Source organism: Neovison vison, chromosome 13, assembly GCF_020171115.1.
Source record: "Neovison vison isolate M4711 chromosome 13, ASM_NN_V1, whole genome shotgun sequence".
NCBI classification, from domain to species: Eukaryota; Metazoa; Chordata; class Mammalia; order Carnivora; family Mustelidae; genus Neogale; species Neogale vison.
The window spans coordinates 66,522,697-66,548,267 of record NC_058103.1 but is presented as its reverse complement, the minus strand read 5'-3'; the positions used below and the strand labels follow the sequence as shown (position 1 = coordinate 66,548,267).

At 39.9% G+C, this 25,571-nt stretch overlaps 1 protein-coding gene across 3 annotated transcripts in view; it reads left to right on the top strand.

Annotated features, from left to right (window-relative positions):
• G2E3 (G2/M-phase specific E3 ubiquitin protein ligase) overlaps nucleotides 1-25,571 on the top strand; it is a 67,580-nt gene that overhangs the window by 5,216 nt on the left and 36,793 nt on the right. For 2 of the 3 annotated variants that reach the window (XM_044231599.1, XM_044231601.1), the window contains exons 2-3: nucleotides 18,184-18,224; nucleotides 23,210-23,307. In XM_044231599.1, the coding sequence (XP_044087534.1) occupies nucleotides 18,188-18,224; nucleotides 23,210-23,307 (135 nt within the window). In that variant the 5' untranslated portion in view covers nucleotides 18,184-18,187. Of the gene's footprint in view, nucleotides 1-18,183; nucleotides 18,225-22,693; nucleotides 22,755-23,209; nucleotides 23,308-25,571 lie in introns of those variants that run through there. The other variant, XM_044231600.1, reaches the window with a different exon arrangement.

The window sequence follows — 25,571 nt, the reverse complement described above, 5'->3', positions numbered from 1 at the left end:
TTCTTCCTCAAATGTTTGGTAGGATTCACCAGTGAACCCATCTGAGCCCAGTGCTTTCTGTTTTGGAAAGTGATTAATTACTGATTCAGTTTCTCTGATACAGTCCTAGTCAGAGCGTTTATTTCTCCTTGTGTGAATTTTGGCAAATTGTCTTTCAAGGAATTGGCCCATTTCATCTGGATTTGTGTGCATAGAGTTCACGGTATTACTTTATTTATATATATATATATATATATATATAATAAATAAATATTATATATATAATAAATAAATAAATAAGGCAGAGAGAGAGAGAGAGAGAGAGAGAGATCACAAGTAGGCAGAGAGGCAGGCAGAGGGGGAGGGGGAAGCAGGCTCCCCACTGAGCAGAGAGCCCGATGCAGGGCTCAATCCCAGAACTCTGGGAAGTGGCAGGCAGAGGGAGAAGCAGGCTCCCTGCCTAGCAAGTGGGACTCCATCCCAGGACCCTGGATTGTGACCTGGGACTCCATCCCAGGACCCTGGATTGTGACCTGAGCCAAAAGGCGGACACCTAACCGGCGGAGCCACCCAGGCATCTTCATCTCCTTTATGATATTTTTATATCATCACCTTTATGATATTTTTAATGCCATAGGATCTGTCATGATATCCCTTCTTTATTTCTTATATTAGTAATTTGTGTCCTTTCTGATTTTTTTCTTAACATATCTAGAAATTTTTTTCTTAGTACATCTAGACTTCATGGATCTTGCCAAAGAACCAGCTTTGGTTTTGTTTCTCTAGTGATTTCTTGTTTTCAATTTCATTTATTTCTGCTCTAAATCTTATTACTTATTTTCTTCTACTTAATTTTGATTTAATTTCTGTTTATAGTTTTCTATAGTAGAAGCTTAGATGAGTCATTTTAGATCATTTCTAATATCATTCAATGATCTAAGTTTCCCTCCAAGCCCTGCTTCACAGCATCCCTCAAATTTTATTGAGTTGTGTTTTCATTTTCATTTAGTTCAAAATATTTTGTATTTTCTCTTGAGATTTCTTTTTTGATTCTTGTGTTATTTAAAATTGTGTTGTTTAATCTCTACATATTTTTCGGATTTCCCAGATATCTTTCTGTTACTAATTTTTAGTTTAATTCCATTGTGGTCTGAGCAGACATTGATTTCGATTTTAAATTTGTTAAGGACTGTCTTACGGTCTAGTATATGGTCTGTCTTGGCATATGCTTTATGTAAGCTTAAGAAGAATATGCATTCTGCTGTTGTAGGATAAAGTAGTTTGTTCTATCTAGTTGTTTCATGATGATGTTCAGTTCAACTATCAAATCAGTTTTTTACTGATTTTTCCTACTAGATCTGTCCATTTCTGGTAGAGCCATGTTTAAGTCTCCAACTGTGATTATGGATTTACTTGTTTCTCTTTACAGTGCAATTGGTTTTTGCTTCCCATAGTTTGCCTCACATAATTTAACATAGTTGAACATAGTTCTTAGGTGTATACATATTAAGTATTATTACATCTTCTTGGAGTTGATCCCTTTATCTTTATTTAATGCCCTGTTTATCCCTTGTAATTTCCTTATTTTAAAGTCTGCTTTGTCTGAAATTAATATAGCTACTCCTGCTTTCTTCTGATTAGTCTTAGCATGTTTTATTTTTCTTCATCCATTTATGTTTAATTAATATTTAAAGTGGATTTTTTGGTAGAAAACATATAGTTGGGTCTTATTTTTTGATCTGGCCTGACAAATCTGTCTTTTAATTGGTACATTTGGACTATTGACATTCAGCATGACTGTTGAGATAGTTGGATTAATGTCTACTCTATTTGTTACTATTTTCTATTTGCTGCCTTTGTTTTTTGTTCCTATTTGTCTCCATTCTTTTTCTGCCTTCTGTGGTTTTAATTAATCATTTCATATGACTTTTTTTCTTAGGATATTAGCTATATTTCCTTTCTGACTTTTTAGTGGTTGTCCTAGAATTTGCAGTATGCATTTACAACTAGAACAATAATTGAGCATTGTTGGTTTTGTTATTTTGACCAAACTGTTCTCTGTTAGGTCAATTAAGAATAAGGAAAATAAAAGTTTATTTTACATTCACTTATTCCTTATTTGATGATCTTTTTTTCTTTATGTAGATCTGAATTTCTGAATATTATCTTCTCTTTCAAGAATTTCTTTTAACATTTCTTATAAAGCAGGTCTGTTGGCAACAAATTCAGTTTTTGTTTGAGAAATATCTTTCTTTTTTCTTTTTTTAAGAGGGAGTGTGTGCATGTGTGCAAGTTTGGGTTGGGGGGCAAAGGGAGAGAGAGAGGAAATCCCAAGCAGGCTCCATCCCAGCTCAGAATCTGATGCAGGGCTCCATCTCATGACCTTGAGATCATGACCTGAGCCAAAATCAAGTCAGATGCTTAACCAACTGAGCCACCCCAGTGCCCCTTCTTCTTCACTTGTGAAGGATAATTTTGCAAGATACAGAATTCTGGATTGGAATTTTTTTTTCCTCAACACTTCTTTCCTGCATGGTTTCTGAGGCAACATCAGATGTAATTCCTTCCTTTGTTCCTTTGTAAGTAAGGTGTTGTTTTCTTTATTTTTGATTTTCTGTAGTTTGAAATGAAATACCAAGGTATAGTTTTTTGGCATTTATTCTGTTTGTTGTTCTCTGAATATAGTGGATCTCTGGTTTGATGTTTGACAGTGACTTGTCATTAATTTTTTTTTAGGGTTTTTTTTTTTTTTTCAGCTTGAACTCATGACCCCAAGATCAAGAATCATATGCTCTATCATTTGAGCCAGCCAGGCACTTATCATTAAAATTGTTTCAGATATTCCTTCTGTTCTTTCCTCTCTTACAATATTACCAAAATGTTTATGTTACATCTTCTGTATTGTCCCAAGGTCCTTGGATATTTTGTTCTTTTTTTTTGTTTTATTTTTCTTTTTTCAATGTTTGTTCTCTTTGTTTAGTTTTCAAAGTATCTGTTGAGATATCTTCAAGCTCAGAAGTTCTTTACTTAACCATGTCCTGTCTGCCTGGAATCCCATCAAAGACATTCTTCATTTTTGTTACAGTGTTCTTTGACCTCTAGCATTTCTTTGGTGCTTGCCTAGGATTTTCATCTTTCTTCTTACATTGCAATCTGTTCTTGTATACTGTGTAGTTTATCTGTTAGAGCCCTTAGCATATTAATCAGAGTTGTTTCAAATTCCCAGTCTGATAATTACAACATTCCTGCCATGTCTGGTTTAGATGTTTGCTCTATCTTTCTGAATTGTGCCTTTTGCCACAATGATTAGTAATTTTTTCTTGATAGCCAGACTAGGTAAAAGGAATCGCTGTAAATAGGCTGTTAGTAATGTTGTGTTAAGGTGTGGGTGAAGGGAAAGAGTTCAGTAGTCCTATTATTAGGTCTTAGTCTTTTCATGAGCTTATGTCTGAATTTACATGTATTTCTCAACTTCCCCCATCTTCCCCCTCATGTGAGATAGGATGGCAAGAGTAGCTTGGAGTCAGTTACTTCCTTTTCCCCAGGTCAGTTAGGTTCTGATAATACCCTAGTAGGTTAGGCTCTGATTAACTAGTTTCTCCTGATGGCAGGCCTTAGGGAGAAGAACGGAATGCTTTGACATATTTCAGAATGGTACCTTTTCCCTTCTTCTGCCAGAATGACAAGATTTTTTTTTCATGGGTATTTACTGTGGGATTGTGATTAAGATCCTGGTCAAGTTCCTGGTGATAAATCTCAATAATATTTTGGGGAGTCCCCATAACTGGATCCCCCTGATGTTTTTAACTCTCAAATTGTCAACACTGAGTCTCCAGCCATTACTCAATTACAGTTCAGGTTTTCCTACCCCAGCACTGGATCCCACCGTGGTTCCAGCTGGTAAGTCTCTGCTAAAGTAAGTTGTGGCTCCTTGTACTCACTGGTCTTAGGGGCAGTGGTTTGTCTGGTCCCTCCCTACCTTTTACTGATCCAAAAAATGTTGATTTTTTTTTTTTTTTTTCAGTCTTTTCAGCTCTTGCTGTCAGGATGGAGTAGGGACTTAATAACCTGCTCACATGCTGCTTGACTTTTTTTTTTTTTTTTAAGATTTTATGTATTTAATCAGAGAGGGGGGGAGAGAGTGAGCACAGGCAGACAGAATGGCAGGCAGAGGCAGAGGGAGACGCAGGCTCCCTGCTGAGGAAGGAGCCCGATGTGGGACTCGTCCCGGGATGCTGGGATCATGACCTGAGCCGAAGGCAGCTGCTTAACCAACTGAGCCACCCAGGCGTCCCTGCTTTACTTTTTAATTTAAGCAAATATCTTTATTTTTAACAAAGATACTAGCTTTATGTATCTTTTGGGTAATAGAATTTGTATAGAGTAAAATCCACCCATTTACGGATATAGTTAACTTTTTTTTAAAGATTTTATTTATTTACTTGACAAAGATCACAAGTAGGCAGAGAGGTAGGCAGAGAAAGAGAGGGAAGCAGGCTCCCTGCTGAGCAGGGAGCCCAAGATTCAGGGCTCAATCCCAGGACCCTGAGATTATGACCTGAGCCGAAGGCAGAGGCTTTAACCCACTGAACCACCCAGGTGCCCCTATAGTTTACTTTTAATAAAAATATTCCATTATATGAATATACCTCAATTTATCGTATCCAATGTCTGTTGATAGGCAGTTAGGTTGTTTTTTATGGCTTTTGGCTATAAGAGTAAGACATTTTTTAGCCACTATGAACACGTCTTTATTACTATTGGCTGCATCATACAATAGGTGTACATTTAGCTTTATTGAAATAAAATTCACTCATAAAATTAAGTATTTTAACCATTCAGTGACGTTTAGTACATTCACAATGTACGATGTACGATCACCATCACTTTGATCTAGTTTCAAAACATTTTTATCACTCTGAAAGGAAAACTCATACCCATTAGGCAATCATTCTATATATTCTATTCCCCCAGTTCCTGGAAACCATAATTTTGCTTTCTGTCTCTGTGGATTTACATGTTCGGGTTATTTCATATAAATGGGATTATATAATATGTGACCTTTTATTTCTGACCTTTTCACGTAGCTTATTTCTAAAGTTCATACATGTTGTAGCATATTTCAATGCTTCATTCTTTTTTACAGCTGACTGTTACATTCTATGGATATACCACATTTTGTATACCACCAGTTTAATGGACAAATGAGTTATTTCCATTTTTTAGCTATTGTGAATAGTATTGTTACAAACATTTGTTTACAAGTTTTTGTTTGAAAATCTGCTTTCAGTTCTTTTGGGTAAGTACCTAGTGTAATTACTGGGTGATATGGTAGTTCTACATGTGATGTATAGAGCAACTGCCAGACTTTTTTCTATAGTAGGTTCTCCATTTTACATTCCCATTAGCAATATATGAGGTTTCCGATTTCTTTCTATTCTTGCTTTTTGAAAAAAAAATTTTTTTAAGATTTTATTTATTTGATGGAGAGATACCAAAAGGAGGGGGAGTGACAGGCAAAGGGAGAGGGAGAAGCAGGCTCCCTGATGAGCAAGGAGCCTGACACAGGGCTTGATCCCAGGACCCTGGAATCATGACCTGAGTGGGAGGCAGATGCTTAACCAACTGAGCTACCCAGGCACCAATCTATATTCTTGCTTTTTAAATTATAATCACTGGAGTGGACATCAAGTGGTATCTCATTGTTGTTTTAATTTGCATATTCTGAATGACTGATGATGTTAAGCGTCTCTTTAGGTGCTTATTGATTGTATAAATATTTTCTTCAGAGAAATGCCTATTCAGACCATTTGCCTGTTTTAAAATTTGGTTGTCATTTTGTTGTTGAGTTTTAAAAGTTTCTTACCTATGTCTGGATGCTTGCTCTTTATCAGGTATATGATTTCCAAATATTTTTCCCCATTTTGTGGATTGTCTTTTTATTCTCTTGATTGTGTAGTCCAAATTATTTTGGGCTTTTTTGTTTGTTTTTCTTTTTTGTTTGTTTGCTTATGGCTTTGGTGTCACATATGCAAAACCATTGCCAAATCCAAGGTCATGACGATTTACATAACCCTGTGGTTTTCCTCTAAGATTTTTATACTTGTTGCTCTTACGTATTAAGCATTCAGTCTGTTTTGAGTTAATATTTGCATATAGTGCAGGGTAAGGATCCAGCTTCATTCCAGGTTACCCATTTGTCCTAGCACCATTTATTGAACAGACGGTTCTTTCCATATTGAGTAGTCATGGCACACTTGTCAAAAATTCATTGATCATAGATGTATGGCTTTAGTTCTGTACTCTTCTTTTCATTTGATCTGTATGTTTATACTCATGCCAGTGCTAACCTGTTCCAGGTTCTATAACTGTGGGGGTCAGTGTCCAAATTGAGAAGTACAAATCACTTGCTTTCTGTTTTTTGGTTTTGGCTATCCAAGGTTCCTTGAAATTCATATGTGGAGAGACACTCCGCAGTTTTGTGGGTTTTTTCCCCAGCTTTTCTTCTTTCATTTGTTTGTTGGTCTTTTTGAAACTGTATATTGAACTCCCAAGCTCATTTTCTGAGGCCAGCATTACCCTGAAACCAAAGCCAGATAAGGATACAAGAAAAGAAAACTACAGGCCAATATCCCTGATGAGTATAGGTGAAAAAATTCTCAACAAGATACCCCACAAACCAAATTTAACAGCACAGTAAATGATCATAATACCATATGATCCAGTAGTTCCACATCTGGATAGTAACCCAAAGAAAAGGAAAACACTTAATTCCAAAAGATATCTGCATCTCTATGTTTATTGCATTATTTAAAAGATGTGGAAACAACCCAAGTGTGCTTCTATATATGAATAGATAAAAAAGATATGCGGTGTGTGTGTGTATACACATTGGAATATTACTCAGGCATAAAAAATGAGATCTTGCCATTTGTGACAACATGGATGGGTCTAGAGGGTATTATGCTAAGTGAAATAAATGAGAGAAAGGCAAATACCTTATGATTTCACTTATATATGGGATCTAAAAAAACAAAACCAAAAAACCAGAAATAGATTTTTATTTTTTTTTTTTTTTTAAAAGAATTTATTTATTTATTTGACAGAGAGAGATCACAAGTAGGCAGAGAGGCAGGCAGAGAGAGAGAGAAGGAAGCAGGCTCCCCGCTGAGCAGAGATCCTGATGCGGGACTCGATCCCAGGACCCTGGGATCATGACCTGAGCCGAAGGCAGTGGCTTAACCCACTGAGCCACCCAGGCGCCCCAGAAATAGATTTTTAAATACAAAGAACAAATACAGAGAACAATCTGATGGTTGCCAGAGCAGGGAGGTATGAGAGGGAATGGGTAAAATAGGTGTAGAGGATTAAGAGGTACAAACTTAGAATTATAAAATAAAAAAGTCATAAGGGATGAAAAGTACAGTATAGGAAATATAATCAGTAATATTATATGGAGAGAGTAATTTATTTTGATGAGCATTTTGTAATGTTTGTAAATGTTGAATCACTATGTTGTACATGTGAAATTAATACTGTATGTCAGCTATACTTCAATTTAAAAAAAATATCATACACCACGATCAAGTTGAATTCATTCCAGGTGCAAGGATGGTTCAATCTATGCAAATCAGTAAATGTGTAACATCAAATTAATTGAATGAGAAATAAACATCAAATGGTCATTTCAATAGATCCAGATAAAGCATTTAAGAAAATTTAACATCCTTTTATGATAAAAATTGTCAACAAATTGAGTACAGAAGGAACGTATCGCAACATATTAGAGGCCAAATATAATAACCCCACAGTTAAAATACTCACTGGTGAAAGGTTGAAAGCTTTTCCTGTAAGATCAGGATGAAAACAGGAGTGTCCACTATCACCATTCCTATGTATGTGGCTGGAATTCTTAGCCTGAGCAGTCAGGTAAGAAAAAGAAACAAAATGCATTCAAATCAGAAAGGAGGAAGTAAAATTGTCTTAATTTGTAGATGATGCAATCTTATATATTGAAAATCCTGAAAATCTCACCAAAAAATAGCCATCCAGCTGTAACAAGAAAGGAATTTGGCTTACTTCATTGTATTAGTTTTCTGTTGTTGTGTGACAAATCAGCCCAAAACTTTGTGACTTAGAACAAAAAACATTATTTCACAGTTTCTGTGGGTCAGAAATTTGGGAGCAACTTAGCTGTGTTGTCCTGGCTTAGGGTCTCCCATGAAGTTACTCTTTTAGCTAGTCATCAGTTATATGAAGGCTTAATTGGTGTTGGAGGATTTGCTTCTAAAATAGCTCATTCTTTCTAAGTAGGCCTTTCCAAGGAGCATCTTCAAAGTCTTTATATCCTGACAGCTTCCTCCATGACAGAGAGTAAGGAGGAAGTCACAGTGACTTTTATGACCCAGTCATACATTGTCCTTTCTGCGTACCTTTTTGGTAGAAGCAAGTTATTCCCTCAAGGAGAGGGAAATCAGGCTTCACCTTTTGAAGGGGGGAGTATCACTGATTGGAGGTAAGTAGTGGAAGAGACTCAGAATACTTTCTGACAGTGGCTTCTTGTAACTCTTCATTAAATTGCTCATGGTGTCTCAAGGAAGGAGAGAATAGTTTGCTATTATTTAGAAGACCAAGTCTGTTGAGACTAGGGCTGTTAATTGAGACACAGATTTACATAACCTTATTTTCCTACTTCTGTAAAGTTTTATAGCGAGATAAACACGACACCAGGCGAGGTAGGCGCAAGGCAGGATTTATTAAAGGCACTCTCTGGCGAAGTTTCAGGGCTCAGGAGAAGGGGAGCCAGGAAAGTTGTGCCGGGAGGAGGTGGGCACCCTTGGGCGAGGTTCCTTGACTCTGGAAAGCAGAGTGGGGGGAAGTCACACTGGGACGGAGTTGGTGGGGGTCTTTTATCTGTTTCCTGCAATAGGTATCGGGTTACCTATGGAGACGTGACCTGGGCATACAGCCTTTTGGCGGGAGATTGAAGAGTGAAGGAAAGGAGGGGGAGGAGGCTGGAAGACGGCGGGACCTGGTGGTCATTTCTGTTGTTCCTCCTGCACTCCCGGAGCCCGCCGACCCAACATTCTGACCATTTTGGTGTAATAGGGGCGGCGACTCAGATCTGACTACTTCCTGCTGGCTAAGGGGCATCGTCATAGGGTCCTTCGGATGTGGGTGGGCGGGTATAGGAATGCAGGAGGAGTTGGTTGACAGTGACCCTCGGAACCTCACGGATGCAATCCTGAATAAAGCGAAGAACACGGGGCGATTAGTGCTAATAGGCAGAGGAGAATAAGGGGATTTAGGATTGGAAGGAGCCAGGTTATTAAGGGGGAGAGCCACCATTGAGAGGGGTTTATTCCAGAGCGAGGCCGGCCACCAAGGGAGTTGCAGACTATTGCCAGGGCATTGATAGTGGTTTTGATTATACTGGATTCATTGATATAATAGCAGCATTCTTCATTGAGGAATAAACAGGTTCCTCCCTTGTCTGCGGTGAGCAGGTCCAGGGCTTACTGGTTCTGTAGGGCTACCTGGGCTACTGAGGTAATCTGTCGTTGTAGGGATGCCAAAGACTCGGCTGAGGCCTCCACGGCTGTTCGGAGCTGTTCGGATAAATCTCTGATAGCATCTATGGAGTGAGCTAGGGCCCTGGTGCCCAGCCTGGTGGCCACTAGAGAAGATGCCAAGGAGACCCCAGTAACCAGGGGAAGAAACTTTTCTGTTGCTGGAGGGGGTCAGTGAGGATATCCACTTCAGCTTGTGTGTAGATGGTTAGTTGGGGGACCAGGGATATTGGGATGCATAGGAGGGTGTCTGAGAACTTGTGGGTTTTCGACAGAGTGCCAAAGAAACCTCCCGGAGGAGCATGAGTAGGGGAGGATGAATTAGTCAAATTGCATAAGGAAGGGTTTGGGGATGGGTAGCAGAATGGGAGTACTGGGTTTTGAGGATCAACAAATAGGGGATGTCCTGTAGAGTGGTGGGTGCCGAAAGAGGTAAGAGGGGGAGTGGTTATTTCAGAAGGGTGTGGTAAGGGTACCACGATAAGGGGGTTGGCCCCGAGAACTGCACAGATGAAGCAGTGGGACAGGTTGCCCATACCGGAAAGGTTGGTCAGAGTAAGGCCTTGTTGAATCATTTTGAGCCAGGAAAATGGGTCAGAATCCTGAGTAGGAGAGGGGAGTAGGGCGTTTCGGATTGCTTGTTCATGGGCCTGGATGGACTGCGACTGGCTCTAGAGGTCCTGAGGATTTTTGGGAGTGTTTCTAACATAGGCCTGGAGGATGTGCAAGGAGGCCGTTGGATATGAATCAGAGGGCCATGTGTAAAGTTTGGCCTCAACTCCAGTAGCCCATCGTGGATCCCAAGGGTCGGGGATGGTGAGGTACCGAGCACTATTCCCATCAGTGGTGAAGTGATATTGGGAGCTCTGTTTTCCATAAATATCTAGTCGGGCCTTATGCATTTTGCAGTAGGTATGTGGGCAGGCCCTGTTTGTCTGGACCGAGTATATTCAGCAGTTAGGATGAGTTTGGTCATAGATGAAGCAGATGGCAGGGTTGGAGTGCCCCTGCCAAATGGAAAGGAAGGCAGGGAAGGTGAAGTTGATAGAGGCCTGGCACCCCTCCGGGCTGGCAATCGGTGGTAGCTAGTAGGCTAGACTGTGCAGTTTCCCCATGGGTCCAGTTTTCCCTCAGGTAAAAGCGCCACCTGAACTCCAGTGTGATGGATAAGTGGCTAGGGAGGGTTAGGAGGAAGGAGAGAGTGAGGAGAAGAAGTTTGGGAAATCCACAACCGCATTGGACCCAGGGTTTGGGAAGTCCAGCCATCCTTTGGTGGGGCTGGTTTTAGATTGGAAATGTGTACCCACGGGTGGTGTCCTGAGAGTTTTGCTGCTGTCGGAGTTGTGAGATTAACAGTATAGGGGTGGATCCACCTGGGCTGTAAGGACTTTGGGTGAAGTTCTCATAGGAGAATTTGGTCCCCAGGATTTAGGGCCTGGGGGAAGTCTCTGTCAGGGGCGGGGATGGTAGAATCGGAAGAGGGTCAGATAGGGCAGATAGGATAGGAGGAGTGGAGGAGAGGCAGGCAGGTTGTGATTGAGTAGGAAGGGCCTGCCGTACAGGAGCTCAAAGGGGCTGAGTCCTGATGGGCTGGGAAGGGAGGCCCTAAGGCCTGTGAGTGCTAGTGGGGGGGAGGGTTGGCCAAGAGAGGCGGGTTTCAAGAGTGAGTTTGGTGAGTTGTTCCTTGAGGAGGCCGTTGGCCCTTTCCACCTTACCAGAGGACTGGGGGTGATAGGGAATAGGGAGTTTCCAGGTGATGTTGAGGCTCTCGGAGATCTGTTGTGTGATGCTGGAGATGAAGGCTGGTCCGTTGTCCGATTGTAGGGTTCGAGGGAGTCCAAACCTCGGGATGATGTGCTCAGTGAGTACGGCGGCGACTACGTCTGCTGTTTCCCTAGAGGTGGGGAATGCCTCCATCCAGCCTGTGAAGGTGTCCACAAGAGTTAGTAGCTATCTAAAGGTTTTGTGTCGAGGCATGTGAGTGAAGTCAAGTTGCCAGTCCTCGCCTGGCTGATGCCCTCCGAGCTGGTGGGTGGGTCCCAGTCTGTGGAGGCTGCCCTGGGCATTGACCACAGAACAGGTTCTGCAGGCCTGGTGTACCTCCTTAATGGTCTTTTGCAGGAAGGGGGTGGTGAAAGAGAGGTTGGAGAAACTCGTATAGGGCCTTTGGACTGATGTGGAGAGGTTGGTGAATGTCAGTAATGAGGGTGGATTAGGCTGTTCGGGAGGGCAGTTTTGTCCTGGACAAAATACCATCCCTTGTCACGCAACCTGCCACCTAATGTTTTGAGGGCCCAAGTCTCCTCATCAGTGTATGAGGGACTGTAAGGAGTGTTGAGAAACAGGAGAGGGGCTGGAAAGGAGTTTAAGGCCATCTGTCGGGCAATAGAGTCAGCCAGCCTTGTTGTTCCCCAAAGAGATGGGGTCCTTGGAGGCCTGATCGCCATAGCAGTGGACAATAGCCATCTCAGTAGGGTACTTGAGAGCCTCGAGGAATTTGGCAATAAGAGGCCTATTGACTATGGGGGTTCCCTTGGTTGTGAGAAATCCCCTTTCTCACCAGAGGACAGAGTGAGTGTGGGTAATAAGGAAAGCATATTTGGAGTCAGTATAAATAGTGACCCGTAGGGCCTCAGGAAAGTGAAGGGCCCTGGTAAGAGCCATGAGTACTGCCTTTTGAGAAGTAGTCCCAATGGGAAGGGGGGCTGCTTCTATAACTGCATCCAGGGTGACCACTGCATAGGCCGCGTGTCGCCTTCGATCTGGAGCTATGAGGGAGCTCCCATCCACAAACAGAGTGCGATCAGGGTTAGGCAGCAGCCGGTCCGAAAGTCCTGGATGGGAGGGAGAGAGTTGAGAGCAGGAATGGAAAGGAGTCGGGGTAGATGAAGGTGTTGGCAAGAGAGTGGTGGGATTTAGGCGAGGGGAGACAGAGTGTGTGACCTGGGGGTTTTCTGTGAATAGCAGGTGGTAGAGTTGGAGACCGGAAGGAGTGAGTTGTGCCAAGGATTTATGGCTGACTAAGTCCATTAGTCGATGTGGGGAGAAGGCCGTGAGGGACTGTCCTAAGGTAAGTTTGAGGGCCTCCTTTGTAAGAGAAGCAGCTGCTGCTAGGGCCCGGAAGCAGGGCTGCCATCCCTGGGTGGTGACATCTAGTTGCTTGGAGAGATAGGCTACCGCCTGGTAGGTGGGACAGTTGGTTGGGCCAGAAAGCCCATGGCCAGCCCAGACTGTTTGTCAGTGAAAAGGTGAAAAGGCTTTGAAGGGTCAGGCAAGGCCAGACTCGGTCCCGAAATGAGCTGGTAGAACAGATGTCTGATGGAGCCTGGGTCAGTTAGAGGTCCCTGGTGTGTGTTTTTGACGGCCCTGTACAAGGGCCGGGCCAGAATGGCAAAATTGGGGATCCAGTGTCTAAAAAAGCCCACCAGCCCTAGAAGTGACAGTATATCATCCACGTTCTGAGGGGGTTGTAGGTTCTGTAGAAGGCAGATACGGTCTCCTGTAAGGGATTTAGAAGTGAGAGTTAGTAATATTCCCAAGTGGGTGACCGAGGGAGTGCAGAGTTGGGCCTTGGCGGGTGTCACTCGGTATCCCTTGGAGCCAAGGAAATTGAGCAGAGTGGCAATATCCTCCTGAGAGGAAGGGAGGGAGGGGCTGCAGAGGAGGAGATCATCTACATATTGGAGGAGAGTGCTGGCTGTGAGGGTACACTGTTGGAGATCTTTGGCCAGGGCCTGACCAAAGATGTGAGGGCTATCTCGGAAGCCCTGGGGCAGGACCGTCCAGGTTAGCTGTCCAGAAACATGCGTTTCCGGGTCCTCCCAGGTGAAGGCGAAGAGGAAATAGGAGTCCGGATGAAGGGGGATAGTAAAGAATGCGTCCTTGAGATCCAGGACAGAGAAGTGGGTAGGGTGTGTGGGAACATTGGAAAGGAGAGTGTAGGGGTTGGGCACAACCAGATGGAGTGGGACTACTGCCTTGTTAATAAGTCTCAGGTCCTGTACAAGGCAATAGGCTCATGAGGGCTTTTAAACGGGGAGGATCGGGGTTTGCATGGAGAGTTAATGGGGATAAGGAGACCCTGCTGCCAGAGGTGGTCGATGATGGGCTTAAGTCCTCCCCGGTGGGTCATAGAGATAGGGAACTGTGGGCAGGATGGAAATGTAGACTTGTCCTTGAGTCGTATCCTGACTGGGGTGTGGTGGGTTGCTGCTATAGGCCTGGAAATGTCCCATACCTGTGGGTCTACAGAGGGGAGACAGTCCGGGATAGGGGACAAGTCAGAGGGGAGCAGAGGGAGGATGAGGTGAGCCGAAGTAGAGGGGGAGGGAGAGAGACGAATGGTGACCTGAAGTTTGTGGAGGATGTCCCTGCCTGGTAGGGGAACGGGGCAGGAAGGGATAAGGAGGAAGGAGTGCGAGAAGGGGAACCCATCCATGCTGCACGTAGTGGGTGAGGTGGCCTTTGGAGTGGAGTAAGTACTGTCAATTCCCATAACTGCAACTGGGGAGGGATGAGTAGGACCCGAGTAGGAGGGCAGGACAGAATAGGTAGCCTCCGTGTCCAACAGAAAGGAAATGGACATACCTGCTACCTGGAGTGTGACCCTGGGCTCGGTATGGGTGAGAGGAGTGTCTGAGTCTGGGCTCCGTCAGTCATCCTCCAATCTGAGAAGTTGGAAGGCAGGACTTACCGTCTCAGGGTTTCCCCTGTGTGGAGGCGCCGGAAATCCCCCGAGATTGGGGCAGTCTGATTTCCAGTGGCCCATCATGTGGCATTGAGGGCACGGCCTAGTAGGCGCTTTTAGATTCGGGCAATGACGGGCCCAGTGTCCCTCGGCTCTGCACTTAAAACAGGCCCCCAGAGGGACGCGGTTAGGTGCTCCCTTCTGTTGACCCCTGGAACCTGCCGGCCTCAGGGCTGCTACCAGGGCTTGGGTCTGCAGTTGGACCTTCTGTTGGAGTCTGGCTTGGCGCTTAAGTTCTGCTGCCTCCTCTGGGGAATTAAAGACTTTAAATGCCATTTTCACCAGATCAGAAATGGGAGTTTGAGGGCCCTCCTCCGCTTTCTTTTATTTTTTCCGAATGTCGGCAGCTGACTGAGAAATAAAGTGAGTAGCTAACACAGTCACCCCTGCCAGAAAAGCCGGGTCTAGGCGAGTGTATTGAGTCAGCACCTCAGTAAGTCGGTTAAGGAACATGGCTGGGTTCTCATTAGGTTCCTGAATTACCTCCCTAAGTTTATCATAGTTGACTGCCTTATTAGAGGCAGCCCACATGCCGGCGGTAAGGCACTGGACCATGTGGTCATGGTGCTGGTGGCCATCTTGGCCATCTTGGCCATCTTGGTAGTCCCATTCAGACTCCACGGCTGGGACCACCTGAGCGCCAAGAGGCAGGGTGGCATCGGTAAGATGGACCTGATTAGCATATTCTCGGGCTTCCACTTAGGAAGTTTCAAAGTTCATACACTGGAAGGAAAACAAATGATTAAATCAATTTTAAAATATGTGAATAGTCTTCTTCTTTTTTTTTTTTTTTAAGATTTTACTTAATTTATTTATTTGAGAGAGAGAGAGTGTGAGCATGAGTCGGGGGGAGGGGCAAAGGGAGAGAGAGAGCCCGCCACTCACCCAGGACTCCAGGATCATGACCTGAGCCAGATGCCCTCTCTTTTTTTTTTTTTTCCTTTGGCTAAAGTTGTTTTGGAGACTGAAAGTGATCATCATTCAGGATTTAGAAAAAAGTTTTATTTCAGATCTGAGGATAGGCTAACATCAACTGATAGAAAGTATGGATTATGTACTAGTCTTTAGAACATCCAATTTGGGGGTAGCTTTTAATTTTGATATAATTTTAAACTTAGGGAAAAGTTGGAAAAATAGTATACAGAACTCCTGAATAATATTCAGCAATTGTTTGTTTTGTGACCTAAAAGCCTAAAACCACCAGAGATAAACCTGTGCAATGTGGTAAAGTTAGGTTTATTAACTCATTGTAGTGAGAGAGATTGCAGACCAGAGGAACCTCTGAGTTTTTTACCAAACAAAGGGTAAAACAGTTTCTGAAAGGATTGTAGAGAATGGTGACATTTAGGTGAAATTTAAATGACTAGTGTTTTGATAAGGTCAGGCAAAGCCAGAGCTGTGTGTAAACTAAAGGAGTCAGCATCAGATCTGGACTACACAGTGGACCTATGGTGTTTTTTCTTGAAAACTACAAAATTAAGAGGAAGGAGAAATGTTGTGTTCAGAAAACCCATATCTATAGCTGTGTATTTTTTTTTGGAAATTGAAATTTCTTCTCTAGATCATTAATGATTTAGGTCCTCTTAGCAAAAATAGGATATATCAGAAAGTTTCCTCATGTCCTTTTCCAGTCATTTCCCTGACTGAGAGACAAGCACTGTTTTGATATTTTCATGGTAGATTAATTTTGCCAGCCTCAGAATATCATATGAATGGAATAATATAAATATGAATGGTATGTAGTTACTTTTATTCAGCATCATATCTTTGAGGTTCATTTGTTTTTTTTTTGGTTCTTTTTTTTGCATCTTACAGCACTTACCTTTTTATTGCTAAGTAGTACTTTTTAAAAAGATTTTAATTTATTTGGGGTAGAGAGCATGAGCATGGGGCGTGTTGGGGTGGGGGCAGAGGGAGAAGAAACAGACTTCCCGCGGAGCAGCAGCCTTGATGTGGAGCTAAATCCTAGGACCCTGACGTCATGACCTGAACTAAAGGCAGATGTCTCACAGACTGAGCCACCCAGGTGGCTAAGTAGTATTGTATTTTATCAGTAAACTGCAATTTGTTTATCCATTTTCTTAGTGGTAAACTAGTGGTTTTCAGCTTTGGAGTATCGTGTAGAAAGCTATGAACATTCTTGCATAAGGTTTCTATCTATGTTTTTATTTTTCTTGGATAAGTAACTAGACGTGAAATTCCTGCATCAAAGACTAGTGTATTGGGTATATGTTTAATCTTTAAGAAAGTGCCAGAACTTGCACTCTTAAATTTCCACCAACAATTTATGTGAGTTTCTCAGTTGATTCATATCCTTTCCAATCTTTGGTGTTGATAATCTTCTTAATCTTATCCATTATTGTGGGTATGAGGGTATGAAGTGGTCTGTCATAGTGGTTTTAATCTTTTTTTTTTTTTTTTTAAAGATTTTATTTTTAAGCAATCTCTACACCCAATGTTGGGGCTCAAACTTACAGCCCTGAAATCAAGAGTTCCATGCTCTACGGAGTCAGCCAGCAGTACCTTGGTTTTAATCTTTATTATCCTAATTACAAATGATGTTGAGCATCTTTTCATGTGTTAACCATTCACATTATCTTCTTCATGAAGTGTCCGTTCATGTCTTTAGCCCATTTTTTTTTATTGGATTGTTTGCTTTGTGTTTGTTGAGTTGTAGGAGTTCTTTATATATTCTAGGTACAAGTCTTTGTCATCTTTACAAATGCTTTCTCCCAGTCTGTGGCATACTTATTTACTTTCTTAGTCATATCTTTTAATGAATGGAAGCTTTTTAATTTTTTTTTTTTAAAGAGTTCATTTATTTGCCAGAAAAAGAGAGAGCACAGCAGGGAGAATGGCAGGCAGAAAGAGAAGCAGGCTCCATGTGGGACTCAACCCCAGGACCCTGGGAGGTCCTGACCTGAGTCGAAGGCAGACCAATTGAGCCACCAGGCATCCCGGAAGCTTTTAATTTTTATGTAGTGTAATTTATTACTTCTTCTGTTAAAACTTTTGTAGCTGTAGCTTACACAGTTAGGTCTATGATCCATTTGAAATTAGTTTTTTCAGGGGCGCCTGGGTAGCTCGGTTGGTTGGGCAACTGCCTTCGGCTCAGGTCATGATCCTGGAGTCCCAGGATCAAGTCCCGCATCGGGCTCCCTGCTTGGCAGGGAGTCTGCTTCTCCTTCTGACTTTCCCCCTCTTGTGCACACGCGCTCTCTCTCTCTCTCCCTCATATAAATAAATAAAAGTATTTTAAAAAAAGAAATTAGTATTTTCATGGTGTGAAGTATGGATCAAGGTTCATTTGTTCATTCGTTTTCCATATGGATATCCAGTTTTTCCATCACTATTTGTTGAAAAGTCTTTTCTTTTCCCCATTGATTGCTTTGTTACCTTTGTTAAAAATTGAATAAGTGGAAAAAGATCTATTTCTGGACTTTCTAGTTCTGTTCCATTGGTCTATGTGGAATTGTGTATATTTTTTTTAAAGATTTTATTTATTTATTTGATAGAGAGAGATCACAAGTAGGCAGAGAGGCAGGCAGAGAGAGAGGAGGAAGCAGGCTCCCTGCCTAGCCGAGAGCCTGATGCGGGTCTCGATCCTAGGATTCTGGGATCATGACCTGAGCCGAAGGCAGAAGCTTAACCCACTGAGCCACCCAGGCACCCCCATTTCCTCTGATTTTAACACTGATCCCAGACTTTAACATGTTTGTTGAAAACCAGTGGTTTTAGATGTGTGAAAGGGAAGGAAAATTAAGTACTAGGGAAATAAATAATTATACCACTTATTTGTAATGATGCAGTGACTAAATTTTATTAAGGTGGATAATTTGACACTTTGGAAATTAAGATGGCTGTATTGTATGTTCTCATTTTTCCTAGTAAAATGAATGAAAATAAACCTGGTGCCTCACAAAATCTCGGTAAGTAAAATACTTAAAACGTTTTCAAATATAATTTAAAACATTAAGATATTTTATTCTTGCTTTTTTATTACAAAAACTTTTTAGAATTCTGACTCAAAATATAGGAATGAGTTCCCTAATCCATGCTTTTGTTCATTCATCCATATATGAAAGTATAGTATTACGTGTATTCATTTCAACCAAAATCTGCTGTAAGGGACAATTTGCCAAATTTTATTTGTATTCTCTATATGTATTTATCACCTTTTTGTATGACTTTTTCTTATATAAGGAAAAATGCAGGTGACACCATTTTAAACTATGGTTAAAATTGTTTAAACATTTTAAACAAAACTTCACATGAAAAGAAAAACTCATCTGTAGGTGCTCACAACAATCTAAAATAGATTCAGAGACTTTTGCTTTTAGTTGTTGATTTCTTCATTTATTAGTTTTAACAGTATGTATTTATTTGCTACCATGGAAAATGAGAAATTTAAGTTGTTTATTTTATATTCTTTTGCCACTACTCCTCTCATCTACCCTTTTTAAGATTTATTTTTTATTCCCTCACAAATTAAAATATACTTAAAACCCTATTTTGACCATCACTGATAGAGAGTATCTGTTAACTCCACATCATGTTGGGTAAGGAAATTTGTGCTCTTAATTCTCCCTCTACTTTGCTTTTCTGCTTCTACCAGTAGACTTCTGTCCACTGTGCTAATTGTTCTGAAACTTAGTAATTCATGGTCTACCTTCATGTATTTGTGGACTGAAAATACTACCCTTACTCTTATTCTTCCTTAAGATTGACTTAGTTTTTTACTTGTATGAATGTGTTTATGTTATGTTAATACAGCCAGTATCATTTGCATAGTTAGAAGGTGATCTTAGTTTAGTGAAGTCAGAACAATGTTACTGAATTTTAAATATTAAAATTAAAAAACATCTAAGTGCAAATATGAACAAAAGCAGTCTACTTATAAAAATGCAGGCCTGGAAAAAAAAAATGCATGCCTAAAACCTAGTCTGTTCTGCATCCAGTATCTCCATACACTGGATGAAGAGAGGGAAAGGGAACAAAAGGAAAAGCTGCTGGTCCGCAGTATAATAGCAAAAGCAGCTCATCCAGCGCTCATCATGAGTACTTCTGTTCTCAAGTCTCAGCTCATTCCTTGTATTCCTTTTCCTTTTGATAGCTGTATGCACTTTTACAGCTAAGAGTATAGGCACTGGGGATGATGGAATTAAGATGAGAGCTGACGGTATAAGATGTCCAATAAACAAATTGCAATTTTCTGGAGTTTATGTCAGTAAAAAGGGGAGTTTTAATCTTTTGAAAGATTGAGCAAAGGGCTTTCCGTTATGGCTTATCTCATTAACCTGTAGTGAGGGAGGGCAAATATAGGGGAGATATTTTAAAGACATTAAATATTAGCTCATGATGTTTTTTTTCCAGTCCTGAAATCTATTTTGTGATTAGCCTGTTAACCATTAGCCAAATTTACCATTTCAATGCATGATATCCATTCTTGATTACATATATTGGCTAAATAATTAGTAAATAGAACTAACTGCTGTAATAGGTAAATGCTGTGGTCTTACTGGTTTAACACAGCAAAAGTTTATTACTTCCTTATGTTATAATTTAGTGTGGATTAGTTAGGGGTGGAACAAATGGGGAGTTTCTGTTCCATGCAATCACTTAGAGATTCAAGCTCCTTTCTTGCTATCTTGAGATTCTCAGTTTTTTCTCTTCAGCCAATGATTTTCTCATTGTTTTATTAATGTTATTAGAAATTATCTGTAGACGTTAACATCATAAGTTAGAAAAGATTGATAATTTTATTAATGTTTATTCGGTTATATGTAGCTACCATGCCCTTTTAATTATACTTGTGACTTCTCCAAGGTTAGACAAGCAAGAATGTAGTGCCAGGATTTAACTCAGATCTCCCTGACTCTACAATTTGCCTTTTTAAATTATTATTGTTACAGATATATATATATATATATCTTTTTAAATTATTATTGTTACAGGTATATATATATATATATATATATATATAATAAAATTCACCATTTTAACTTTTTAAAGTGTGCGGTTTGGTGGCAGTTAGTATATGTTGTACAACCATCACTGCTATCTAGTTCAGAACATTTTCATCATCCCCAAAGAAAACTACCTATTAGGCAGTTACTTTTCATTTCCCTTCTCCTTGGTCCCTGGAAACCACCAATCTGCTTTTTTGTCTGTCTCTGTGGATTTACCTATTCTGGAAAAGGTAATTTATTATATAAATGGAGTCATATAGTATGTGACCTCTTGTGCTTGGCTTGTTTTACTTAGCATAATGTTTCTAGTCTCATTCATGTTGTAGTAGGTATCAGTACTTTATTTCTTTTATTTATTTGACAGAGAGAGATCACAAGTAGACAGAGAGGCAGGCAGAGAGAGAGAGGGAAGCAGGCTCTCTGGAGAGCCCGATGCGGGACTCGATCTCAGGACCCCGAGATCATGACCTGAGGCGAAGGCAGCGGCTTAACCCACTGAGCCACCCAGGCGCCCAGTACTTTATTTCTTTTTACAGCTGAATAATATTCCATTGTACGGATATAACATATTAATTTACCCAATTCATTCATCCATTGATGGACATTTGGTTTATTTTCCCTTTTTGGCTATTGAGAAAAGCACTGTTACAAATAAAAAACCAGTATTTGTTTGAACATCCACTTTCTGTTCTTTGGCATATATACCCAGGAGTGGAAGTATTGTATCATGGTAACTATGTTTAAGTTTTTGAGGAACTCTCAAATTATTTTTCCTAAGTCACTGTACCATTTTACATTTCCACCAGCAGTGTTTGAGGATTCCTATTTTTCCATATCTTTGTCAGCATTTGTTAATTTTTTTTTTTAACATTTTGATTATAGCCATCCTAATGGATGTGAAGGGATAGCTCACTGTGGTTTTGATTTGCATTTCCCTGATGATTAAAATAGTAAAGACAGTTAATATCTTTCAATATGCTTATTGGCTAATTATATTTTTTCTTTGGAAAAATGTTTATTCAAATCATTTTAAAATTCCCTTTTAAAATTGGTTGTGTTTTTGTTGTTGAGTTAAAAGAATTTCTTATGCATTCTAGACACTAGACCCTTAACATATAAGGTTTCCAAATATATTCTCCCACTCTGTAGATCGTCTTTCCACTCTCTTTAGTGTCCTTTGATAGCAAAAAAGTTTAAAACTTAGATAAAGTCCAGTTTATCTTTTTTTTTTTTTTTTTTTCATTTTTACTTTTGCTCTTGGTTTCATGTGATCACTAAGAAACCATTGCCAATCCAAGGTTATAAAGATTTACCCCTGTATTTTCTTCTAAGAGTTTAGTTTTGGTACTTAACATTTAGGTCTTTGGTTTTTTTGTTTGTTTGTTTGTTTTTTAAAGATTTATTTATTTATTTGAGAAAATGTGAACTGGGGGAGCTGTAAGAGGGACAGCAGAGGATCTTAGGTAGACTCCCTACTGAGTATGGAGCCTGTGTAGAGCACAATCCCAACACCCTGAGATCATGACCAGAGCCAAAATCAGGAGTCAGACACTTAACTCCTTGAGCTACCAAGGCACCCCATCTTTGATCTGTTTTAATTTTTGTATATGGTGTCAGGTAGGGGTTCGTTTTTATTATCTCACGTGTGGCTATCAAGCTGTCCTAGTACCATTTATTGAAGAGACTGTTTTTTTCCCCATGAATGACCTTGGCATTCTTGTTCAAAATTAATTGACCATAGATATATATGTTTATTTCTGGACTCTTTTCCTGTTGTTCTGTATCACTGTCCTTATGCCACTACAACACTTTTGATTTTGTAGCTTTTTTTCTAAGTTTTGAATTTCCTCTTTTTTTCTAGGTCAGTCTGACTAAAAAGTTTTTTCAGTTCTGTTGATCTTTATAGAAAAGGAGCTTCATTTTTTATTGGTTCTCTATTGTTTCTGTTTTCTGTGTCCTCTATCTATGCTATAGTGTTTATTTTTTCATTCCTTCTTTTAGCTTTTGGCTTAATATGCTCTTATTTTTCTAATTCTTTAAGGTTAAAATTGTTACTGATTTGGGGGTCTTTCTTTTTTCATACTGGCTTACATAAAGATCATCCAGCCTTGAGCGTGTGTGCATCCCCTAGATTCCCTGTTATCTGTGGGAGCTTTTCAAAGCCTTTATTTACCCATGTATCTCCTTTTCCCAACTTCTTTCCTTGGTCTTTTGGTCTGTCACCTGCTTGTCCTGTCTGTTCCCCTTTACTCCAGGTGCTTCATCTAGTCTTAAATGCTTTGGGCAGAGAAAGTCCTGAGGCAGGCAAAACAGTGGCAGGCATCTGAGCCCATCCCTCAGGGATCCACCACACAGATCAAACCACATAATCATTTTTCTTTAAGAATGAGGTTCATTTTTACCTCCTCTTGGACAGTGCAAACCTGGAACATGGGCCATCGTACCTAAGGCCCTTCATTGCTCAGATGAAGAGTGGGGGATGGTAGGCAGGTAAGTTAAAATGCCACAAAGTGCTCACCGGAATTTACCATTCTGTTTCTTTATTGAGCATTCTCCTAATTATTGTAATTTTTAAAATTAGATTTCAGAATTTCTGAAAAGTTGATTCTGACAGTTTTGGCAGCTTAATTTGTTGCTTTAGTGGGGAGATAAGAGTTTTGGAGTTTCCTAATCCATTACATTCTGTGATGTTACCCTACAAGTTGCCATATTAATTATGCACTGGAATTCATCATTAAAATTTATTTAAAAAATGTAAAGTCTAAAACAGTGATTTTATTGCTTTAGAAATAGATGTTAGAAATTTTTAAGTTACTGATGATATAATGTGATTTGCTCTCTCAGAAAGAATTGAATACACCACTTGAGAGAAGCTCCAGTTCCATAGGTTTTATTTTAAAAATTTAAAAATATTTTTTATATCTATTTACTTTTTTCACTGTTAGCTTGTGTTTTTTGTCGAAAAAATGATGACTGTCCTAATAAATACGGAGAAAAGAAAACTAATGAGAAATGGAATCTCACTGTACATTATTATTGTTTGGTGAGTATAATTTATAATTAAATCCTGGAAATTTGATACTCTTCTAAAGAAGACAATTAGATCTTGATGGCTGGTTTCTGAGAATTGGATAAGTCATTCTGCTTCTCTGGATCTCATTTTGCATATGTATAAAATAAGGTTATTCATTTATCAAATTGTAAGATTGTGAAATTATTTGGTATGTATGTAGGAAGATCTGTCCTCATTATCTGTTTATTTTTGCCTACCCTTTAGGGCCTAAATGAATAAAGGGAAAAAAATGGTTAGGTCTCTAAGGGAGTTGTCTTTTTTTCCATTTTGCTAGTGATAAATCTCAGAAAAGAGTTGCTTGAAGCTTGAGGGAGAAGAAGGGAAGTATTTTATTTTGCAGATAACCTAGAAAGAAAAGTTCTAAATAAAGGTACTAAAAATTTGTAGGCAAGGAAGTAGATGAATTTATGGGTCACTCAGAAGAAAGAAAAAGTGGTTTCGTACTGATAGTCTTTCATTTGAGTTTCCCCTTCCCTCCCCCAACTTTTCACCTCCCTGAGTCTGTGTCTTAAGATATTAATGGCACCATCACTGCTTTAGCATGCCAAGACTGCAGCTAATACTGTATGAGTATATTGCCACTTTAATTATCCTGAATTTTAGCAGATTAAACAATTATTATCCTTAACATTTTCTGAGGGTCAGGAATCTGGTATTGGCAGAACTGGGTAGTTCTGGCTCAGGGGCTCTCATGAGGTTGTAAGTGAGATGTCAGCCAGGGTTCAGTCACATGAACGTTAGACTGGGCTGGAGGATCCACTTCTGATGGCTCACTCACATGACTTTTGGCCTTAGTACTTAATACCTGTTGACAGGAGCCTCCATTTCTTACTTCCTGGGTACCTCCATAGGATACTCACAGCATGGCATCTGGCTTCTTCCAGAGCAAGTGATAAAAGAGGGAGGGAGGGACGGATAGACAAGACACCAAGATAGAACCATATGACCTAGTATTCTCGGTCACATACTACTGTCACTTTTACTTTATTCTCTTTGTTAGAAGTGAGTCATTAAGGTTAGCCCACATTCAAGTAGAAGGGAGTTGGGCCCCATCTCTTAAAGGAAGAAGTATCAGTAAGTTTGTAGATCTGTTTTTATACCTACCCAGCATCCATTTTTAAAACTCTAGATGTTTCCTTGAGAAACCATCTAACATTTCTTGTGGTTCTCAAAGACTACAGTTTTGTGTCTCAAGTACTCTGTGGGTTAAATAGACTTCTAGACTGGTCTGGGAACCTAATTACTTTGTACTGAGATTTAAGGGAACATGAATTTGGCATTCCAAATTTGTTTCTAAGTTGGAAGTCTTATATTTTGTATCACCAAGGGAAACCTTCTCATTTTTTGGAGAGTTTATTTTACTTTTTATCAGTAGAATTAGGAGAGCTATTTTATTAGTCATTGGGGTTTTTTTTCTTAACCAATTCTTAAGTAATATGTATTTTTTTGTTTTCTCTAGGATATATTATACTGATTAAAATAATCCTCTAATCACAAATTTGAAGTATTTTTGAATTATTTAATATATTTAATTTGATCAAATATCCTTTATGTTCTGTTTTTCGTTAATGAATATAATAATTCAAAAGATACCCACCTTAAGTTCAACACTTACAAGATCCTATTTCACTGTGAACAGGAAAGTGCAGTAATGTTATAAATGGTAATGGAATGTTAGAGCTTAAAGAGACTTAGAGACAACCTAGTACAGTTTTTATTTTTGTGTTTAAGGTGAGAGACATTAAATTACTTGCCTGAAGTTCCAGAAAGTTGGACACAGAGCCTGGTTTGCAAGCCAGGATTTCTTAGTCACAGTTCCATGTGTTTTCTTGATTCATATTTCCTTAACATATTTAAACTGAAGTTAAAAGATTTTTAAAGACAAACATTTATGTTAACCATGATTCAATAGGTTTCCATAAATGCACCTTTTATGATTCAGAATCCAGCTACATTTAAAGTTAGCCTGAAATATCACTGATAAACTGAATTAGCTCCTAAAAGTTTACTATTATTACATTTACACCTTTCAGCATTTACCACCTTTTTCCCCTAAATCTTCATTATAGATGTTTTCTGCCTTGCATTCTTCCTTTTTCTGTTATTTCCTGGAATACTTTTAGAAATCACTTTGGTTCCAAATCAGAGAATGTGAGTAGCCTCTTACTTTGATCATGAAATATAACTATTATAGATAAGAGTTGCTTGAGATTTAAGTTATGTCCATTTTTATA